General features: G+C 41.8%; 1 protein-coding gene across 4 annotated transcripts in view; it reads left to right on the top strand.

Moving 5' to 3' along the window:
* KIF6 (kinesin family member 6) overlaps nt 1-21465 on the top strand; it is a 352942-nt gene that overhangs the window by 277655 nt on the left and 53822 nt on the right. For all 4 annotated transcript variants that reach the window (XM_053305319.1, XM_053305322.1, XM_053305332.1 and 1 more), the window contains one exon: nt 19034-19084. In XM_053305319.1, the coding sequence (XP_053161294.1) occupies nt 19034-19084 (51 nt within the window). The remainder of the gene's footprint in view (nt 1-19033; nt 19085-21465) is intronic.

The following is a 21465-nucleotide window of genomic DNA, read 5'->3' as shown; positions in this document are numbered from 1 at the left end:
CATTCTTTTAGCACCTGGTCAGGATACCAGAAGTAGTCTCATATTGGCATTTGTTGCTTTTTGTTAAACATTCATTCCAAACTGAAGATGCTTCTTATTACTGGCAGTTTCTGCTTTACTGTGCTGATGTGCCTTACATTTCCCTCACTTCCAGTAGCATGAAGAATCCAGTTCTGGGTTTTTTGTTGAAAAAACCATTCTGAATGGAACCATTCCTGATAAGATACAGCAACATATAAGGAAGTTATTTTGTAGATGTGACCTGTGAACAGACCTGGGCAGCATTCACAAAATTGCTGCAATAAAATAAAATGGCTGGTGTTTTCCAACTTGATTAAACCGTAAATCATGTGGAATTAGTACTGTCAGCACATCTGTTTCTGGATATTACAGTAGGAAAACAGTCTACAGGACAATAAACTCCTGTGTTATAAGGCCATCATATATCTGAATCTAGTTTTGTATTTTTGTTTTTTTAATTGTGCTATACCTGAAGTTATGAAATGGTTTAAAATCCACATGCTTAGTCATTTGGCTTTGAAGCATCTCCAGTATTTATGTGAGGGCTTTAGAAGGAATGCAACCATTTTGAAAAGGTCCCTATTTTTAACATTCATTGGAATGATTAACTTAGGAATGGAATCTTGTGAATACAGAAGAATAAGCAGGAGCCCATGCAAATTCTGACTTTGTTCTTATGAACGTTCTCAGAAGGCAATTGTCTATCTCATATTTTTATCCTGTGTTTTCTTCAAGGAGCTCAAGATGGTATACTTGGTTCCCCTTTTATCCTTTTATTTGGGCAATCCAAAGTAGGGGCCAAATTCTGGGGCGTGCCCTACCCCTATGCACGCTTTAAAGGGAGAAGGGGGTGTGGAGGGTAGGTTGCCAGCAGTTGTCCTCCTTGCCCACAGTCTTTCCAAAGCCTACAGGAGATGGTCAGGAGGTCCCATCTTACAATTAGATTCTTGTAGGTTTTGAAAGGGGACACCAGGTGAGTGGCTGCTGGCATCAAAAGCAACCATAATCTGCTTGTGTTTGCAGTTATATTTGCAGTTCATGAGGCTGTTCTCATGAGCAGCCAAGACCAGGCTAGGGCATCCAAACCTGGGCTTGGCTACCTGTAAGAACCGGTGGGAGCTGAGCAGCTCCTGGAGGCACCTTGGTGGCAAACCCACTTAGGGTAGCCGCCAAATTAGGTTAAGAGAGTGAGCGCTGTTTACCTGATTGGTTACTTGACCATGTGCCTGTTTACCTGATCGTGTGTACCAGCGCTGGCTGCTTTTAGCTTATGCTGAAGAACTGATCGGTGCCCGCCCATCGTTGGGGGGGGTCGCCATAATGCATAGGGCACTCATGCGGTGCATTGGAGTACCTCCAGGGGCTGGAACAACAAGTTCCAGACCCGGATCCCTCTGCCCTGCTCTGTGCTTCACGGAGCAGGGCTGCTCATGTGGGAGCACAGAGCACGCTCCTACCACCAGTCCTTCTATAGTCTGCAGGGAAGGTAAGCTCTTTGGAGCCTTCCCCACCTACCTGCTCCTGGAGATTGTGAGAATCGCCCCCATATATAGAAGCATCTAAAAATCAGCCTTCATTTCATACAAAACTACCTTTTGTTATATACAGTAATACACAAATTAGATCCAGAGTTCGGAAATAAGAAAACATGTCACTAAAATTACTTTAGGTGTTTCACTGTGGTTCTTCAAATTAGCTGGTACACATTCTTCCTCAGCCAGTTGGATGGGTTTAGCAGAGAGTTCATTCAGTCCAGAGTTTAAAGGATGCATCCTTTTTAATGCTTTCCATGCATTATGTAGTACAAACACAAATTTACCACTTGCACCCATAAACTCAACAAGAGGCGCAGCTAATCCTGGATATTTGCAGGATGTACCTGTTTGATACAAGACATTCCAAACACATCTTGGCCTCATTCACACATTACATTTTAGGGGTACATTTAAAAAATGTGAAAAGTGGCTATTAGGAAAGAATTTAAACTGGTGTGATGGACAGACATATAAGTAGTATGGTAATTCCTTCCCACTTTTCCTTTTATAACATCTTTTCCAACATCTTTTTTGCATGTGCTAAAAGTTCTAGAGTAAGCACCTTTCTCCTTTCTGTCATTTTTAAAAAATAAGCAAATAATAAAAATGCAAACAAGAATCAATCATATCTTGTCTCATCTGGAGCCATTAAGACTAGCTTGCAGCATTAGCATGAATATGTAAGTGATTTGAAGGACAGTGAACTCTTCAGCCATATGGGATTGTGGGTTTTGTTTTTGTTGGTTTTAACTGTGGTAATGGGCCAACTTTGTTTAATTCAAAGAAATACAGAAATGATAAACAAATGAGGGACAGTGTCCAGATGTTGTTCCTCTGACATTAAATGTTATTGACATACTTGTTTATTAGGGCTCATGTGGAATTTTGCAACTGTAGCACTGGAAAGAAACTGATTGGCTTGTAGTCCAATCCATTTTTTTGCACCACATCAAGACACAAATAATTTGAATAAATCAGACCATAGTGCTCCAGTGCAAGAGGGACCAACATGCACTGCGCCACAGATACATTTTGCCAGCTGGGTGTGCTGCATTTTCAGGCCTTCTGCCTTTAGTGTGGCATCTCTCCATATATAGAGAAAAGATCTGAAGTTGGCCAGAAGTGCTAGTAGAGAAGGCAAATAAAAGCTACCCATGTAACGGGCCATGCTTGAACATGGACATGACAAAAGGAAGCAAAAGACAGTGGCCAATATATTCCGCATCATAACATGGTTCTGTGCCACTCACGCTGCTACAGGCTCCAAATCACAGGCAGTCTCGTGTAAGAGTGCAAAAACTTAAAAGTAGTGTGTCCACACTGGGAGCACTGCTTACATTATAAAGTAGTGTTCCTGAAATGTGGGCATGCTCTTGTGTTTGTGCTCTTGGGCAAGATCACCGACAGTTCCTTAGGCGCCTGCAGCAGTGCAGGTGGCTCAGAACCGCCCATATCACACTGCAGAATATTTATTTATCTAATTGTTTGTTTAACATATTTGTATACTGTCCAAAACACAAGTCTCTGGGTGGTTTACAACAAAACAAAAACAACAAATAAAAAGGTTAAAACATTATAACAATTTTAAATTTAAAAGGCTAAAATGATTAAAAATTAAACAATTAAAACAGTATCTAATTGAAAGCCTGGGTGAACAAATGTGTCTTGACTGCCCTTTTAAAAGTTGTAAGAGATGGGGAGGTTCTTATTTCAGCAGGAAGTGTCTTCCAAAGCCTCGGGGCAGCAATGGAGAAGGCCCATCCCTGAGTATCCACCAGACGAGCCAGTGGCAACTGCAGACAAATATGAATATTTGGGCCACTATTTAGAAATGGCAATGTTTATTTATGTATAGCAGAATAAGACTTGCAATGAGGTACCTAATTAACCAGAGTGCAGGCACTCCCTTCCATGTGGATCCACCTCCTAGAGAGGGCCGTCCCACACCAACTAAGTGAAGCGCTGGGTACTGATTTGGTCAGGCACCAGCCCCTGACTTCCTCTCACTGCAAGGCTTTCCCCTGCTGAGGGGGGGGGGGCAACCTAACCCACACCCAACTCAAGCTGCCCAACTCTGAGCTGGTGAGTTGAGCCACCCCCTGAGTGGGGGCCATTCCCAACCCTCTGGGCCTCAAAAACCTTGAAGGGCTGCTCCTCAGTCCCTCTCACCCTAAATGGCCCCCCAGCCGAACACCGTTAATCAAACTACCTAGCCGACACCTGCACTCTCCTGTCAAGTGAAAGGTTCCTTCAATGCCTACCTATGACCCAAACCCAAAGTACTGAGTGAAACGTAGGCCAAAAAAAAAAGGCCGTGCCTAGTGCCAATCTGGCTCAAAAAAAAAAAAAAAAAATCCTATTTAGCCCCCGCAGGTGACAGGTTATCCCTCACTGAGTACAGGGTGAATGGGAGGGTGCCAAGCTGCAGAGCGACTGCTCAGAATGGAGGCCTCCAGAACCTAATCGGCCTGCCTCTTTCCCTTATTGGCTGGCCCCTGCCACATGGAGGGGAAGGCAAGATGGTGCCCGTGCCTGTCTCATGTGATGGGGGCACAACCCCGCACCTCACCTCATTGTGCTGGTGCAGCAGCGGGGACTGGCATTCTGGTGGGGAAAATATGAAAAGTTTCACTTCAGACTAGTCTTTGTAAGCTACTATAGCAGCCTTTAGGCGGCTAACTGATTGATTAATTGTATTTATTGGACAAAATGTCTTGTTGCAATACTAGTTTTTACTTTAAATTACAGCTGAGAATTACCTACCTTTTCTTTCTCTCTGAGGAGACAGATGTTTGTCCAGTACAATATAACACTTAATCTGTTTGATACCTGACATTTCAGCTTGCATAGCACTATTAAACAATTATCACTTATGAAATAAAAATGCTGAAATTCCTAAGCTGTACACAGTTTGATTTGGTGTGGCATTTGAGTGTTTGGGGATGGGATTAGCAGTGCCCCTTCTGCTCCCATCCTGTCTTCAACCGTCATCTGACTAGAAGTATCAGATATGGTTCTCCTCCAATAGTCAAACTCCATAGTAAATCTTGACTGACATCCACTAACACTGCACTAATATAACAAAGATGCACGCAAAGAAGGCCACATAGCAGATAGTCAGAGGCGTAACTAGGGAAAATGGCACCCGGGGCAAGCACTGAAATTGCGTCCCCCCCGCCGCCCCCCCCAACATACATCTGACTGACACACATGTTTCAGAAAACTTTTATTTTGAAAATTACAAAAATTACCAAAAATTTCAAAATGCACTACATACTTAGGTTTTTCCTCACAACAACCCTGTGAAGTTGGCTTGTATCTCAAACATCAGAATTATGATGCAATGATGATAATTATGATTATGATGCCCCTCCCTCACGCCCTGGTTCTGTTCCTGACTTTCCCTTGTGAGTGACTGTATTTTAACAAAACGAAAACCAAGGACTCCAAAGTAATTCGAGGGACTAGGGTGATAGTGCTAAAGACTCCTTATTCTCCCGCTGTTAAAGAAAGACTCCCCTTTTCCAAAACCGCACGCTATTTACACCAAAAAAGGTTTCAAATGGAGGGGGAGGCATTTATGCATTTATGCTTTGTTTTATGTTACGATTTCAAAGTTAGAAAAACTATAAAAGGGCCATTTTAGAGAAGATATGCACTGCCTTAGTTGCAAATCCTGCTTTTTTGAGATTCCCTGCAATTGAATAAAGCGATAATATACACCTTTGCTATTGAAATTGGTTGGAGAGTATTTATGACAATAAAAAATGAAGTGGCATTTCAGATGCAACATTGGTTGCCTAAGACCACTCAGATTTAACTAATCTTCATCACATTGACAAAAAGAGCAATTAAAATTAAAATCCATGACTAAAACCAAACCACTTTGGGGTTGTTTTTAATGAAAGGTGGTATATAAATTTAACAATAAATGTTTAGAAGTATATACTTTCACCCCCTGCCCAACCTACAATTAATTCCAGCTTATTTTCAAAGGGCTTCAAGTTTTATTTACAAATTGCTTGGCAGCACCAATGTTTAAGTAATCGCTAATTGCTCCTAATGATAGTTTTACTTATTGTTAAATTTATATACCACCTTTCATTAAAACATTCTCTGTTCATCTGATTTTCAGTCTGGTTAATTAAATCGGTGGAAGTTTAGACTTTCCTGATGGGCTGAAACAGCTAATCCATTTTGATGATGACATATAATTAAATTAGCTTGTATTACATAGTGAAAAAGTCCAGGAAGGGAGAGATGGGGGGATATGGAACCCAAGGTTCCCCATCCCCCCATCTCCCCCTCCCTGAACCTTTTCAGTTAAAACGTGGTTAGATTATAGGGGAGGAAGGACTTGAATGAGCAAAAAGGGGAACTGGTTCGGGCGTTCAGGAAGTTGTTCAGAAGAGGGAGTTGTTCAGGAAGTTTGCTCCGGTACATGTCCTCCTCTCGATGCATGCGCGACTGGTGGCGGGGTGGCGGGGCGCTCCGGGGAGTAAGAGTCAGAGACTTGGACTACGAAGACGCCGCGGCGCCCAGTGCTGGATGAGCAATGCCAATGGGGGGGGGCGCAGGGACCGGGGGAGGGGGACTGCTCTGCAAAAAAACCAAAAATAAATAAATAAAATAAAATAAAATAAATTTCCGGCAAATTGGCAGGGGCACTTTTTGGCGCCCCCTGCCAAGTGGCACCCGGGGCACGTGCCCCCCTGCCCCCCTATAGTTATGCCTATGCAGATAGTGTTGTACAATCTCTTAAGGTCTTGCTCTCCTGTGCTTGCATAAGAATAGAAGATAGTTTTACATTATTCCCTGCAACAGATATCGACAAAGGAAGAGGTTTCAGATACAATCTGTCACTCTGATGCAACACTAGCCTGAATCACAAGTTCCTGACTTTGTGGAACTAGCTAGTGCAATGTCCTTGCACAAATGCAACATGTTTGCAATCATCAGAGGCGTATCTAGGGAAAATAGCACCTAGGGCAAGCACTGAAATTGCGTCCCCTGCCCAAACATCTGAAAAATACAAGTCAAGCTCGTTAATCTTTTAATATTTCAAAAACTATTTAGCAGTGGACATAGCCAGACCAAAACATGCTGGAAAACTACAAATTTCAGTATGGAATATATTCTAGTATTTCAGAAAGACAGTTAAAATGAGAGAAAGAGCAAGAAACTCCCAGTGGGCCTTAATACTAAGGATTTCACACTGATTCAAAGACAAACTCACCATTAATAGCCATATTATTAAGACATCACATTTAACTCACTTATCACAAGAAGCAAAGTAAGAGCAAATGAATACAATCTTAGCTCATAAACTTCAGCGCAGTATTCACAAGCCCTGATTCTCTGTACATAGTTCCAGTCTGAATATGTGTACAGTGAATTATATTATAATTTTTTTTAAAAAAAATACCTGTAGCCCATTTGGGGGACTTCCTAAAGGTTGTGGGGGGTCTGCAAAGTTTCCCCCTCCTCCCACTGGCCTCTAGGGCCTCACAGGCACCTTTTGAGCATTTGCAGTGGTCATTTTTTAATATATATATATTTTTTTAAAATTTGCCATTGAAAACAAAATGGCCACCAAGCTTGCTCAAATGGCCTCTGCGATGCCTGGCATGGCCTAGGGACTCACAGAGGCCATTTGAGCATGCCCAGTTGCCTTTTTCTTTTTGGTTATTTAAATTTTTTTTAAAAAATTTAAGAAATGGCGCCCCCCTTCAAGTTGCGCCCGGGGCACGTGCCCTGCCTGCCCCACCCTAGATACGCCCCTGGCAATCATAGTAATGCAATGGCATAAGAAAAGTATTTATAGTCAAACTGCTCGTGTTACCAGTCTTCAGAATTTCACTTCTTGAAAGGAAGTGTTGCATTTTTGTGTGTGTGATTTGTTGTTTATAATGCCATGCTGCCATTTACAGACAGAATAGTTCAAAAAAGCTAAACCAAATGAAACCCTTTGCTTTTCCTACTAGTTGCTAATTAAGGGCATGCAATTTGAAAAGAGATCCATAAATTTAAATCAATGGCCATGCTATCTAACTACTAGAGTTCAAACTGGAAACAGACATCGGCTCTCCTTCATGTTTTTTCCTCCTCTTATTTTTATCTTCACCATTCCTCCATGTCTTATGTCAAAAGTCTGCACACTTCTTTTGTTAGTTTCATCTCTTTTCCATACCTAGGGATGGGACATGTGTCCAGAAACTGAGGCCAAAACCACCAGATTTATCACAGGCCTAATGACAGCTAGCTGCATGCTGAGTGAATTCCACAATTCCCCAAAACTACTTCTTTTGCCAGAACATGTGGAGCTGCAGCATTCAACGTTTTATTAGTACTGTTATCTCCAAATGAAGAATGACTCTTTTGGAAAAAATGATTTGGTATCAGCTGTGGGAATATTTTTAGCAGCTTGTTTGGTGAGGCTTCAGAAAATATAATTAGTTGTGATGTTAGCCAAGTTCTAAATTCACTTTCATGCAAGCTTTACTTAAAAGCTACCTTGTCTACACTTCACATTATTAGGATCAAAAGGTGTATTTCTGTAAGATCATGTGATACTTTATTGTTCCTTGGGTAAATATTTGTGTTTCTGAAGGTTATAGAACTGGCAGTACAAAATGTTGAAGCCTTTTTCTTTGTTTATGTGAAAAGGTCTGTACATGCAACAGTTCTGAAATCATCTTCTAATTTTGCTACTAATAAGCTTTCAAGTTTGTGGTGATCTGTATTTTCTATAGTTATAGCATCTGCATTGGTTCAGATTACATTTCTGCTAATCATATATGCCAATTATTTTATTTATTTATTTAAAATATTTATACCCTGCTCCTCCAGTGCACTACTGCTCAGGGTGGCTCACAACAATAAGATGAATACAATATACAATAAAAGTAATACAATTAACTAAATTAAACAAAAATGTCAGATCAAAAACCACTAAGTTTTTAGTTCTAAAAGCTAAAAATTATAAAAAGCTAAAGAACCATATTTATTTATTTATTTAAAGGAGCATTTAAAAGTCTCCTTTAAAAGGTGTGTTTTAAGATGTTTTTCTTTTGTTCTTTCTTTTTGTTAAAGGAGATGTTTTTCTCCTTTAAAAGGTGTGTTTTAAGATTTTTTTAAAAAAACACTGAGGGAGGGAGCATAGCAAAGCTCTTCAGGGAGGCTGCTCCAAAGTTGAGGGGCCACAACCGAAAAGGTCCTTTCTCTAGTCCCTGCCAACTGGATCTCTGTTAGTGGCGGGGTCATGAACAGGGCCTGAGATGATGAGCAGAGGGTCCTGGCAGATTCATATGGGTGAATGTGGTCCGACAGGTACTTATCAATTCACATGATAAGCTGTGAAGAGGTAGCAATGAAAAATAAGCTGATCATTTGATCCAATAATGTGATGCTATAGTACAAATAAAATGCTACATAGAAGCATGGTTTCTGATATGCAGTACGATAAGATAACCATACAAGCACATACAAATACTCCTTTTTATCGCCCAATGACTGTGTATGTGGTTACATAACTACATGGAGACATATTACAGGATCCATGCAAAACACTGGGATAGCCATCAGCCATTTCCATGATTACAGAATGAAATTCTCTGCTTTTAAAAAAAATTATTGAAGTTGAATTAGTGTTTCAGGACAGACTGAGGCAGTATTATTTAATTATTAGAAAATGTATAAGCCATCCTCCAGCATAAGTGCCCAGTGAAGTGTACAATTAAAAATAATATTAGCTGGGCCAGACGCAGAACATCTGCACCTTCGCTGGCCCGCTTCTCCCCTCCCACCTGCTTCTCCCCTCCCGCCCGCTTCTGCCCCCACCCCCAGCCTGCCCGGCCGTGCTTCCTGGCTAGTGGTAGCTGCCCGCTTTCCCTCCTCCATTTTTTGGCTGGCAGGCAGAAAGCCGGCCCGCAACCTCCCACCTGCAGCCCACCAATTCCCAGCGGCCAGGCCACCACTGGCTCTCGCTGCCCACCCACCCTTGCTGGTTACTTTTTGGCTTGCAGGCTGACCAGAAATCTGGCCCGCCGTCTCCTCCCGCCCACCCACCAATTCCCAGCGTCTGGCCCGCCACCGCCTCCTGATTCTGGCAGGCCAGCTGGCCCACCACCGCTTCCTCATCCCTATTTTCCTCCCCCTTGCTAGTCGGGCAGCTGCTCGCAAACTCTCGCGCCACACATGAGATTAGCAACGGGGTACGCCTAGGAGCAATAAATGTATAGATATGGAAACACAGCAATAGCATCACTATTCAATACAGACAGACATACTATAACACTAGAGTTGACATGCTAGAAATGCCTGGCTCGGCAAATAAAATGTCTTCATCTGGTGCTGAAAGGACATGAAGGTGGGCAAGAGCAGAGCTTCTGGGGGGAAGACATTTCACTTGTGAGACATCATAAATGAGTTTAGATCACTATCGGCCCAAAAGTATACAGACATATGGGCTTGAGAATATATATTCATATTCATATTCCAAAGCCCATATGTCTATATACTTGAGGTTAGGTTAAAGCCTGGGGGCGGGGGGAAGCAAAGGGGAGAGGGTGGGAATCACTTTCAAAGGAGTAGCAGCTATGGCAGGCATGCTTGATTTCTCCCTTGTTAAAGGGGCAAGGCTTTAGAAATATGTTGTTTCCCAACCTAAATAGTTAAATTCCTACTTGGGTCCCCTACTGTTTGCAGTCTGTAAGATGTCTCAAGTTCCCATTTCACGTCTTCTATTGGCAAACAACCCGAGGCCTCCTTAATGAATTAATGAATGGCTGGGTAAGTTCTCCACAAGCAATTAGAGCAACAACTCCTGGCAGATGTCCCCTTGGCCCGTCACTTATGTGGTGAAACTTGGGCTGTGCTTAGACCCAAACAATGGTAATGATATCAGTTATCTCAAAGACTGGCATAAGCAGGAAGCCCTCCTAGACCTAAGTCCAGTTGAACAAGAAGATGGCTTGTCTACACGGGGAACAACTGAAAGTGGTTTATTCCTGCAGATCCCTAGTGAATACCTAACTCAACCACAGCACCTATTAAAAGAAGTGACAGAGGGACACCAAATGTTGTTTTCCACAGAAACAGGCAAAATATTGTTGTTGGTCCACCACATAGAAACATCCTCAGAAAAGTTAATAAGAGAACAACTTTGTCCTCTTTCAAAATTTTGGGAGCCCCTTAAGAAAGAACTTGAGACAGTGTTGCAGATGTGTGATTGTCATAGCATTTGGTTTAAGTTCCATTGTTACAGTGCTCAAACCACACAGGCCCATACACATCTGGACCAATTGGGTAAAAGGACTTGGCTGATGTCTCTTGATATGACAACGGATACTAATAAATTCCTCTAATACCATCTTCCCAAGAAAAAGTAATCTTTGCCAGCCCATAGAGACTTTACTAATTCCTAACTGTGCCTTTTGGACTTTTGCGAGCTGCCACTACTTTCCAGGGGCTGGTGGAGCAGTTTTTGTCCCCTTTTCTATATTGGCAATGGCCTATATAGGGATGTAGTTATTTACAGGCAAGCCTGGGCAGACCAGCATTTCCACTTCAGGCAAGTAGTGTGAGCTATTGCTGAAACAGGCCTGTACTGAGAAACATGTTTTGGCTCAGAAACAGTTGCAATGTCTGTTGTTGGTTTGAGGTGGCTGGGAATTATGGTTTGTTTTTAGTAAAGTACAGGCGCTGCAAAATCTACCATCACAAGAGATGGGTATGCCAAACAGCAGGGCTGGCAGGTTGTTGTTACAGGTTCATGCATGTCACTCAATTTCCATCCCCACACCTGCCAGCTGTTGGAGCCAGGCAGGGAGAAAACAGAGGGGAGAGGACAAAAACAGCTTCCAGAAGTGTGTCATGGAAGACACACTTGAATTCTCCCCTCCCAACCCGAGCAAAGCTTCACCCTTTTCTCATCCCCTTCTCCCTACTGTGTTCTTCAAGAACCAATGGAATCAGAATACCCAAAGGTACTTACTTTTCGTAAGTATCTTTGGGATCAGATACTTACCTGACTGGCCTCTCAACATCCAATAATCTCTCCAAAGTTCTAGACTCAGGGAGTCAGGACATTCCTTCAGCTACCTGAACCAAATTGGGTTATTGAGTCCTTTTGTGGACAATAGGGCAAATAAACTGTATGTCCCTTGAAGCTACAGTGCTTCATTTTTGTTTCTGCCTAGGATGAGGAAAGAAAGTCTAAACTAAAATATAAACTCCAAGAAAGAGAAACCCCATGGCCCCTATCCTGCCCCCCGCCAGGCTTCAATTTCCTCTCACAGGGATTTTAAGTTCAGGTTGCTTCCTTATTCACAGACACACTCATGCACACACTCATGCATGCCAAGATCCATTGGCTTGAAGTAGAAAATGTGGATCATGTTCCACAGTGTAAATATTCTGCTGTGTAGTTATAGTACAGGTTGGCTAAATATCTGTGTGTCATGATGGAAGTATAGCAATCCTAAAAATAAACTGGATGCATGTATTGCTGCTCATTCTCTGGGAAGGACTGTATGAATTTGTGTTGCACACCTTGCAGCTATATAACAGAAGAGCAGTGTTAGGGCTTTGGGAGGTATGCTGGTTAGTCTCTGTGGTTGGGCAGACATGTCTGTTACATTCTTGAGCTGTGCAATTGGCCAAAGGTGTCACCTTTTGACTGACCTAGTGGTTGGACATCATATTTAAAGAGAGATCATTACTCTACTTGGTTTATAGACAGCTTCTGCTGGCATTGTTCTATTAAAAAAGTAGCAGTCAGCAGCAATATCACCCGCACAAGCATAATTGAAATGAATGAGGTTTTAGAACTCTAAAATCTGTTAGCTGAATAAAGATGGATCTTTTGCTTTCAAGAAGAGAACAGATATTGAGATGGAGAGACTGAGAGGAAGACCAGCTCCTGTCTATATTCTAAATCGGAATGGAAGAGCAAGCCATGCATAGAAACAATTGTAACAGATTCTGCAAACATGAAAACTTCCAAATGTGGATGAAGAGATGCATAAGGGCTGAACAGGATTACATGTACATTAAGGGCATTTCACACACTGGAAATGTTCAATGCTGGAAGCACTTCTGTGTGAAAATTGACATCATTTGCATGTGTAGGTCACCATGAACGGCAGTCACTGCAGTACATGAACTGAGAGGCCATAATTAACCAAGGTTTCTGGTTAGAGTGCTGGACTAGAACCAGGGAGACCCGAGTTCAAATCCCCATTCAGCCATGATACTTGCTGGGTGACTCTGGGCCAGTCACCTCTCTCTCAGCCTAACCTACTTCACAGACTTGTTGTGAGGAGAAACTTCAGTATGTAGTACACCGCTCTGGGCTCCTTGGAGGAAGAGTGGGATATAAAATGTAAATAATAATAATAAATAATAATAATATGTGCATGCAGTGATTTACTCACAAGTAGGAACATCACACATAATTTCATACACAGGCAAGTGGTTTGGTGGGAGCAACAGACAACACAAAGGTTCTCCACTGGGCTGGAATTGATCCCACCCTCCCAGCTGAGAAGGGACTTACTCAGCCCTTTGGCAAAAATCATTTAGAAGCACATTTACTCAGTGTATTGTCTTTCCATTTATTTGAATTGATTAGCAGGCAAAATGTTCTCTATCAATTTAATGCCTCATTGTCTTCAGTGTATTCCCCCCCCCCCCTTCAGTTGACCTCATTTCACAGTTAGTCCTGTTTCAGGAGAAAACTGTAGCAACTGGTATCCTGGGAAATGGCCTCTGGGCACAGGATGAAGAGTTAAGGTGAAACTGGCAACAGCAGAAATAAAAGCGGGGGTAGTGGTGGAGTCTTACATGAACAGAAATATCCCCTTGCCCAACACACTGCTGCCTGCAACCATTCAACCCACTTCCCAACCATGGGCCAATGCAATATCATTTTAGACAGTTTCTAGGCAATTGAAAGTATCCAGCATTCCCAAATGCAATAAATGCTGCCTTGTTTTCTTAGACTGCAATCTTGTGCAGACTTACCTCAGTGTAGACCCTACCATAGGACTTATTTCCAAGTAAACACACATTAGATTACACGGCATCATACTTAAACACTGCATAACTTATTAAAATAAGTTAAACTTTTGATTTTGTTGCTTACTCACACATTCCGTTCTCACTTCACAGTCTTAAGGGTTAGCAACTTACATTTTTAAAACAAAGCCTGATATTCTCTGATGATGACTTGTTTATATAGAATCAAGTCCGATTGTGGAATGTACACAGAGTGGGCAATAAACAGGACAGAGCTGGATGCAGGCTGAACAGACTGAAGGTGTGATGTACCATACCAAACGTTTGTTGCATGTCCTTCCTTTTACTTCCAAATGGATGCAAAGATACCACCAAGAGCAGCAGAAGTGTCTGTGCCAAAGCAATAATTGAGTCAACTCTACTTTGTTATTATTTATAGACATTTAAAGGTTGTCCAGAAATTTTAATTTTTGATTTGTTTCCAGCTCAATCAAGTTGCAGAGTAATTATAACACTAAAATCACCCATCAGAAGTGACATATATCTTCTTGCTATACTCTGTTTATTAAAGATGTTCCAGAACCCATAGTAACGCATTTAAATAGCCTAAGAAAAGTTATCCTTGTAGTGACAATTCAGTCAGAATCCATTCTTTGCTGCCGGCAAGGAAACCTTGCCTTCCCTCGGGGTAATTCACAATATAGTATTGCTATTTACAGATATTTGCAATTGTCTTCCTGAAACAAAATCAGTGATCACAAGATGAGGGTTACTGATTATTTTTATGTATGTATCTATCTATCTTCTATATATTTAATTCTCTAAGGTATACCCATGGCTAATCCCATGTGTGGCAGCTCTCGTGAGAATTTGCGAGCACCTGCCGGATAGCCATGGGTACGCGAGCTGCAGGCGACAAGGGAAAGTGCCACCACTGGCCCGGCCAGTAGCAAGGGAAAGCGCCAACCAGGCTGGCCAGGGAGGGAAAGCACCAGGAAAGCAGACTGGGAGGGGGAGAATGGACTGGAGCTGAAGTGGGGGGAGGAGAACGGATTGGGGCTGAAGGGAGGAGAGACAGAGAGGACTAGGGACACAGGTGCTCTGTGCCAGGTCAGCTAGTATACAATATTTCTATCCTACCCTTCAAATGAAACCTCTTAAGGCAGCCTAAAAAAGTGATAAAATCAACAAGAGTAATGAATAGCTCAAAGAAACAATAACAATAAAACCAGAAAGTAGCATAAAAACATGGAGCCAGTAAAATGAGCAGACTGCAAAACCTGGGCAAAAAAGGTGGCTTGCACCTAGCACCAAAATGAATACAAAGTTGACACCCACCATACCTCCTTAGGAAGGGCATTTCACAAAGGGGACCAACACAGGCAAACCTCCCTTTCCACCCAATGCAGCATCTTATCTCAGTACTTGGGCAGGTTGACAGCTTTGCACAGGAAAATGTAGCATGGTTGCTATGACACAGAAGACAAGTGGGACCTGCAACAAAAGGTTGCATTGGATCCCCAGCCAGGGAGGTTTCCTTGCCCCTCCTCTGAGCCAGGAGGAGAGCAAGGAAATGCCGGACTTTCCTCCCACACTCAAACAGCCTTGCAAAGCCGGAGTTCTGCTGCAAACAGATTTGCTACAAACAGCCTTTTTCATCAGAAGACAGAGAGAAGTAGGGTGTTTTTTTGTGTTTTTTTTTAAGCTATGTTTATAACTCATGTTTGGAAAATGTGCTTGAGTCAATTGTTTTTTAAACATTTCAAAGCTCTAAATGCAGACTGAGCTTTAATTTAACCAATTCTTGTTCTTAATTGGGTTAACACTGACAATGGGAAAACACATGAGTCAGAGTTTGTGGTTTTCACATGTCTTTCTATTCAACATCTGCTTTTATTTGTATAACACTGAATATTAAGAGCATCAGAGAGAACTGAAAATGGCAGCCCTTCAGCCAAACTACTAAAGCTGTGATCAGCATGTATTGTGCTGATCACCTGTTAGGTTGTGTGTGCATGTCACAAACATACAACCCAGTTGCTAGAGCCAGGGTTTCCCCTTCAGCAGTAGTTTGTATTGGTGGGGGGCAGAGGTTGATTGTTGTGCAGAAATCTGTCATGCACACATTTTCTTCTCTGGGTCTGTTAAATGTTTTTGGGGGCCAAGTTACCTATAAAGGTCCTGGTTAAAATATTCCCATGTCTAATATCACAACATACTTCTCACTGTCTCTTTAGGGTAAACTGATATCTGTGCTAGATGCTGTGAAAAACTGGTGGATTAAGTTTCAGAGAAAAGTGTGCGAAGGTATCAGAAAATATAAAAAACATGTCATATTAATAATACAGGATAATCAACATACAGATTGACATTTGCAAACCATTAAACAAGGAGAAGACCTACTAGTCAGTGGGACTTGCACAATATGCAATTACTAGTGGGAATGCATCTTTAGAATTCATAATAGTGACTAGTTCTTATAATATATTCCATATATATATATATATATATATATATATATATATATATATATATTCCACTCTTAAAGGAATCAAATTTGCTCTGGTTCACTAATTCTCAGGACTCAAAAAATTGGTCTGCTTAATGCTTTTTGATGTTTTATATTTTCCTTGTTTAAGACACTATTTTAGATACAGGGCTTTGTTTAATTTGCTGGGGTTAGCAAGCATATATTGCACTTTTCCAAAAGAGTGGGTCATAAATTTAAAGAGCCAGCGTGGTGTAGTGGTTAGAGTGCTGGACTAGGACCGGGGAGACCCGAGTTCAAATCCCCATTCAGCCATGAAACTAGCTGGGTGACTCTGGGCCAGTCACTTCTCTCTCAGCCTAACCTACTTCACAGGGTTGTTGTGAAAGAGAAACTCAAGTATGTAGTACACCGCTCTGGGCTCCTTGGAGGAAGAGCGGGATATAAATGTAATAATAATAATAATAATAATAAATTTTAGCTTAGAATTTTAACTGCCCCATTCTAAAAAACAATCCATTCTAATTGTCCATTCTTCATTTTCCAGCAGTATACACACACACACACACACACACACACACACACACACACACATGTTTCTCTAATGCTGTGTTTGTGCAATTATCCTTCCATGCTTCAGAATTACCCATTATGGAGAACAGCAGCAGTTTCGTTGTGGAACTGTTTACTCATTTCTGAAGAATACTATTTCTTACTACCTCAGTTTCAACCATTCTCTCACGTCTGTCTGTGAAAACATTCCAGCTATCCCGTATTCCCATGTACTGACTATCCTCTCAGCCCACTCCTCATTTTGGCTTCCTTTCTTTTTTCTTCGCATACACATTCTCATGGAAATATTCCCATGTGTACATTGTTATGAAATATGTTCATTCTCGTATAACACATAGAGTAAAATATATTTTAGCCAAGTATTTCTTTTCAAGAGGGCAGCCATAGTTAAAATCTATTTTGGAATCATTTGCTCTCTCAATTTATCATGCGCTTCCCCCAGGAAGCTTGGAATTAGTTGTGAGTCTTCCAGCACTAACAAAAAGGATTTAGAATGGAATTACCAAGGTGCAGTTGTGATCCCTATAATGGTAGGAATATTTCTCATCCAGCAACAATCCAGTGCAAAGTACAAGTATGAAGGTACCCAAAAACTGTTCTGAGCTCTCTGAAAGACAAAAAATCTGTTATTGTTTTCAATATATCCATATTGGCTGAAGGTTTAGATTCCACCCCTGCCACCCGCCAAGTTTCCCCTAAAGGAGTTAAATATTTAGCAATGAATTATGGGTTATCCATACAACTAATAACTGAAATAATTAGTATAATTAGGAGAAGCATGTGATAATAATTTACAAATCTCTGATGGGGCGGTGGGAATTAAAAATAGGCATAGGAATATGTTTTGAAGTAATGGGATAATCAACCACAGAAAGGGTGGAAATCAGATCCTTAGGTTTTACATAATTGCTTCAGGAGTAATTGGGACTTCTACCAGGCACACAAGTACCAAGCATGTGAAGCAGTGCCTTTGCATAGGTTTCATGCCAAGTTTGTGCTAGTTGCAAGGAGGTGCCAGTTCTGTCACTCAAACAGATATGGAGGCAAGCAATAGATCGGGCTCTGGAGTGGACAGAGAGTAAAGGGAGGCAGCTAAGGCAGTTACATGAATCAGGTCAGGCAGAAGTCAAGGTCCAGCGCAGCTTCCAGAGATCTATAGAAGCAGGTCCGTAGTCAAGGTCAGGCAGGTGTTCAGGATTCCAAATATGGCAGTGTAGGGGGAGGAGCAAGGCAAGAAAGTCTGTGTAGTTACTAATAGAAATAACTTGCTCATACTGAAGAACTAAGCCTGAAGCAACAGAGACCCAGACAGGCCCATACTGGTTCCTCAGATCAACAGGTCCATAGGGGTGTGCATGAATCAAAATTTGTGATTCAATTCAGGGTTGAATCGAATCACAATTACCTTGAATTGATTCGCCTAAAGCAGCCAACTTGTCAGGCTTCCTCAATGAATTAGCCCCAAATCACCTGAATTGATTTGGGTGATTTACACACCATTTGAGGACCATTTTGCTGGGGAAACAGGCCTCAAAAGGGCACTTTTTTCTGGGGAGAGCTCATCTACTAATTGGGGGGGGGGGTAGACCAGCCCTCCGCTCCAGACTTGGCATGTCAGCCTGCCTTGAAGGACAGCTCTCCCTGGAATGGGCTCCCTTGACCCGGTTTCAGCTGATTGTGAGAATAGCCTCACAGCCTTACAAATTCATACAAACAACACCTCTGTGTGAGGCCAGTCTGGTGAGGAGTCATGTGTGCAGCCACACTAACTTTCATCTGAGAAAATATAGGAAGTGGACTCCTGGTCAGGGTGGACACTGGAAGCAAATACAAGATAAGATGCAGGTTGCATCCGCTCCTCTTTCTGTTTTCCCAAAGATTACATTAAAATCAGATAGTGCTTTGAAAGTTCTAGAACTTTTATCACATCAGACATTTACAACTGTCCTTACCAAATCCAAATACTGTAGGCAAAGTAGTTTACATGCTGGTAGGCTGACTAATAACTGTTTTCCATTGCTAGTTTTATGAATGAGTATTTGGAAGCCTCCTTGTCTTCCACTCTGCTTGGCTCACAAAGTTTCAGGATACATGTGTATTTTAACAGCAGGATACTACATTTCCATGGCAGTGATTGTTGCTACTTTCTAGAACTTCATTTTCAGAACTGTATACTAAATAAAGAAATGCTTTGAAGTGCGCAAGAAATAAATTATTCCTGATCATACTGGCATGAGCAAGATAAAGAAAGGTTTAGAAAACCCCTTCCCTAATGATATATATGCCTATGCTGACTGGTTATATAAGGGAATAAAAAGCATGAGACGTTTTTAGTTAAACTATTGATGTCTGAAATGTTGACAATTCTTGAACCAACTGTATTTTGTCTTTTGCACAGACCATCTGAAAGGAGAGATAACCCAGCTGCACATGCAAAGAGCAGTTCAGGGTAAGCATTGCTGTAATATCCAGGTCTTGCAAGGCAAGCTTTTTCTTCCACATAGAAGTATAATTATTTATTGTGTACAGGCAGTCCTCTCAATGTGAGCTATGTGCTCCCACCACCCATGTATTTCCCAAAGTACTGAATGCATTTTCCTAATATTGCTCATGGAACAAACAGCAACTTTTCATGGCTTCTCATCTCATCACAAATTTATCGCCAAGGTTAGTGACATCAGCTGAAAATTTATCCCTTTTGACCTTACTGAAGCTACTCTTCTTCACAAGCGGAGGGCCTATTCCACTGACTTCCATAAAGCCATGCTGATTTATGCCTGGGTTTGGTTTTATTTAGAAGTTGTCCTGGGATGAACTGTGACACCACAGCCTGTGAAAGCAGATTCAAAAACATGTGCACTCTGCATGTTTCCAAATATCTCCAGGAACATGCAGGGCCATCTCAAATGTTTAATTACTCTTCATTCCATACAGAAACTGATGTGGGAAATGCTGCTTTAAATAATGATTTATTTGTTTCATATAAAGTGATCAATATGGACTTTGCATCAGTGGAGCAGCATAAAGCTGCTGGTTGCCGTCTGAAATCGACAACACTGCAATTTCTAGTAAAGTTCATTTATACAGAGGGCAGGATAGAGATGTTCATAGATCACATTTATCTCAGTTGTGTGATAGTTTGTGTGGTTCAAAACAGTCTTCTTGTCTTTTTATTCATTCATTCAGCCTGTAAATATAGTGTGATATTGTGTCCTGAAGTTTACAGTATGGATTGGGGATTGTTATTTGCCTGATCATTGTGTTCTGATGCATAGAAACAAGTTCAGTTCTCTTTGGAATTATCCCGATAACCATAAAGACATCAGGGCATTCATGAATGGAAGCTGCTTGGTAGCAAGTCCAATTATGGTTTTGTAAAAATACAAAGATAAAATGAAACATTTCAGTTTGAAATCTGCTAACATTTTCCAGCTGCCTCTTTTATTTAAAACTCTTTTCTTTGTGGAGACACATATATTTTGAATGACGATGATTGGTTTTCCCTGATGGGCACACGTCAGATGTGGGTTTCTCATGTAAGGAAGCCTTCATACTGAGCCATTTTTAAGAAGACTGATTTATATAATTGTCTTTCCTTGCCATGCCCCCATGTCCAGGGGATTGATATTTAAGGATTTAAGTACATGTTTAGGGATTCCCGCTGTCATGATGGGATTAATTTCTAGTTAGTGGCTGTTGTTCTTAAATAATTATTGTCTGTGTTTAAGGAGGAGGAATTCTCTAATTTACCTTCCCACTTTCTCTCACTAAATAATAGGCAGGGGCATTACCTCAGAGTTGCGGGAGGAGGGAAGTATATTCACTCCACTCCTTCGCCTATCAGTGGGAGCAAAGGTCTGAGCTCCTCCCCGGGAGTTCACCAGACCAACAAACCCCATCCCTGCTGATCGTCTCATCTTCGGCAGCCCCTGCCTTAAATAAAGCCCTACATTTAGGACACTCCCCCGCCTTCCAGCTTGCTCCTTCTTCCCTGGCCAGGCAAGTGGATTGGCCACCCAACCCTTGGCCTCCCAAGCGGCCTTGTTCCCAAACTCCACCCCCTTCACTAGCATTTCCCCACAAGGCTGCAGCTGTGGAGCTGATGTCATCACTATTCCATCTCCATCATTCTGCTGCCTCTTGGGCTGCACCCGCCCATCCCCCAGCAGCTGTTGCCTGCCTCTCTGAGCCCATCCTGACTTCTGAAAAGTAATTACTGGGGTTGTCCTGGCGACTGGAGCCCTCTGCTTCTCTTGGCACACCACCGTTTGACTGGGTAAACAACCCTGTCTCACAGAGGAGGGTAGGAAACCCCAACGATTATATAGTCCCATCTATGTAAATAATGCTTTGCAAAGAATGAGAGGAAAGGTTGCTGCCCCAAAGGGCTTACAACTATCTACCCCAATGAACAGGATATAATGCTGTGATTGATGATATGCTCCTGTTGCAGTCAGTTGCAGGATAGAGGACCAAGCTGCAAATTATATTAAAGTTTAGACAGAAAGATGTAATAGGCATTCCTGTAGGTGACTAATCTGCTTAGGCGGGCATATTAGAGTCTTAAGATAATCTTGGTGTTGGGTTGGTTAGGAACCAAGCCTACACTAGCAATTGCCATCTGAAGGGATAACAGAACCACATCCTAATATCCCCCCAAAAGCTTCTGGGGCCAAGAAAAGCCTGTGCAATCCTGAGCCTAGCTTTCTTTGTAGTAAAAGGTCCAGTTATTGTGGTTCTATAACCACAAAAATAAAAATAGTAAGTTTCCTAACATTACAGTGCCACTGCTATTGGTTGCTAGGTGGGCTCAGTTAGTTGATTCAGGAC

Source organism: Hemicordylus capensis, chromosome 1, assembly GCF_027244095.1.
Source record: "Hemicordylus capensis ecotype Gifberg chromosome 1, rHemCap1.1.pri, whole genome shotgun sequence".
NCBI lineage: Eukaryota > Metazoa > Chordata > Lepidosauria > Squamata > Cordylidae > Hemicordylus > Hemicordylus capensis.
This window is presented reverse-complemented; position numbering and strand designations above follow the sequence as displayed.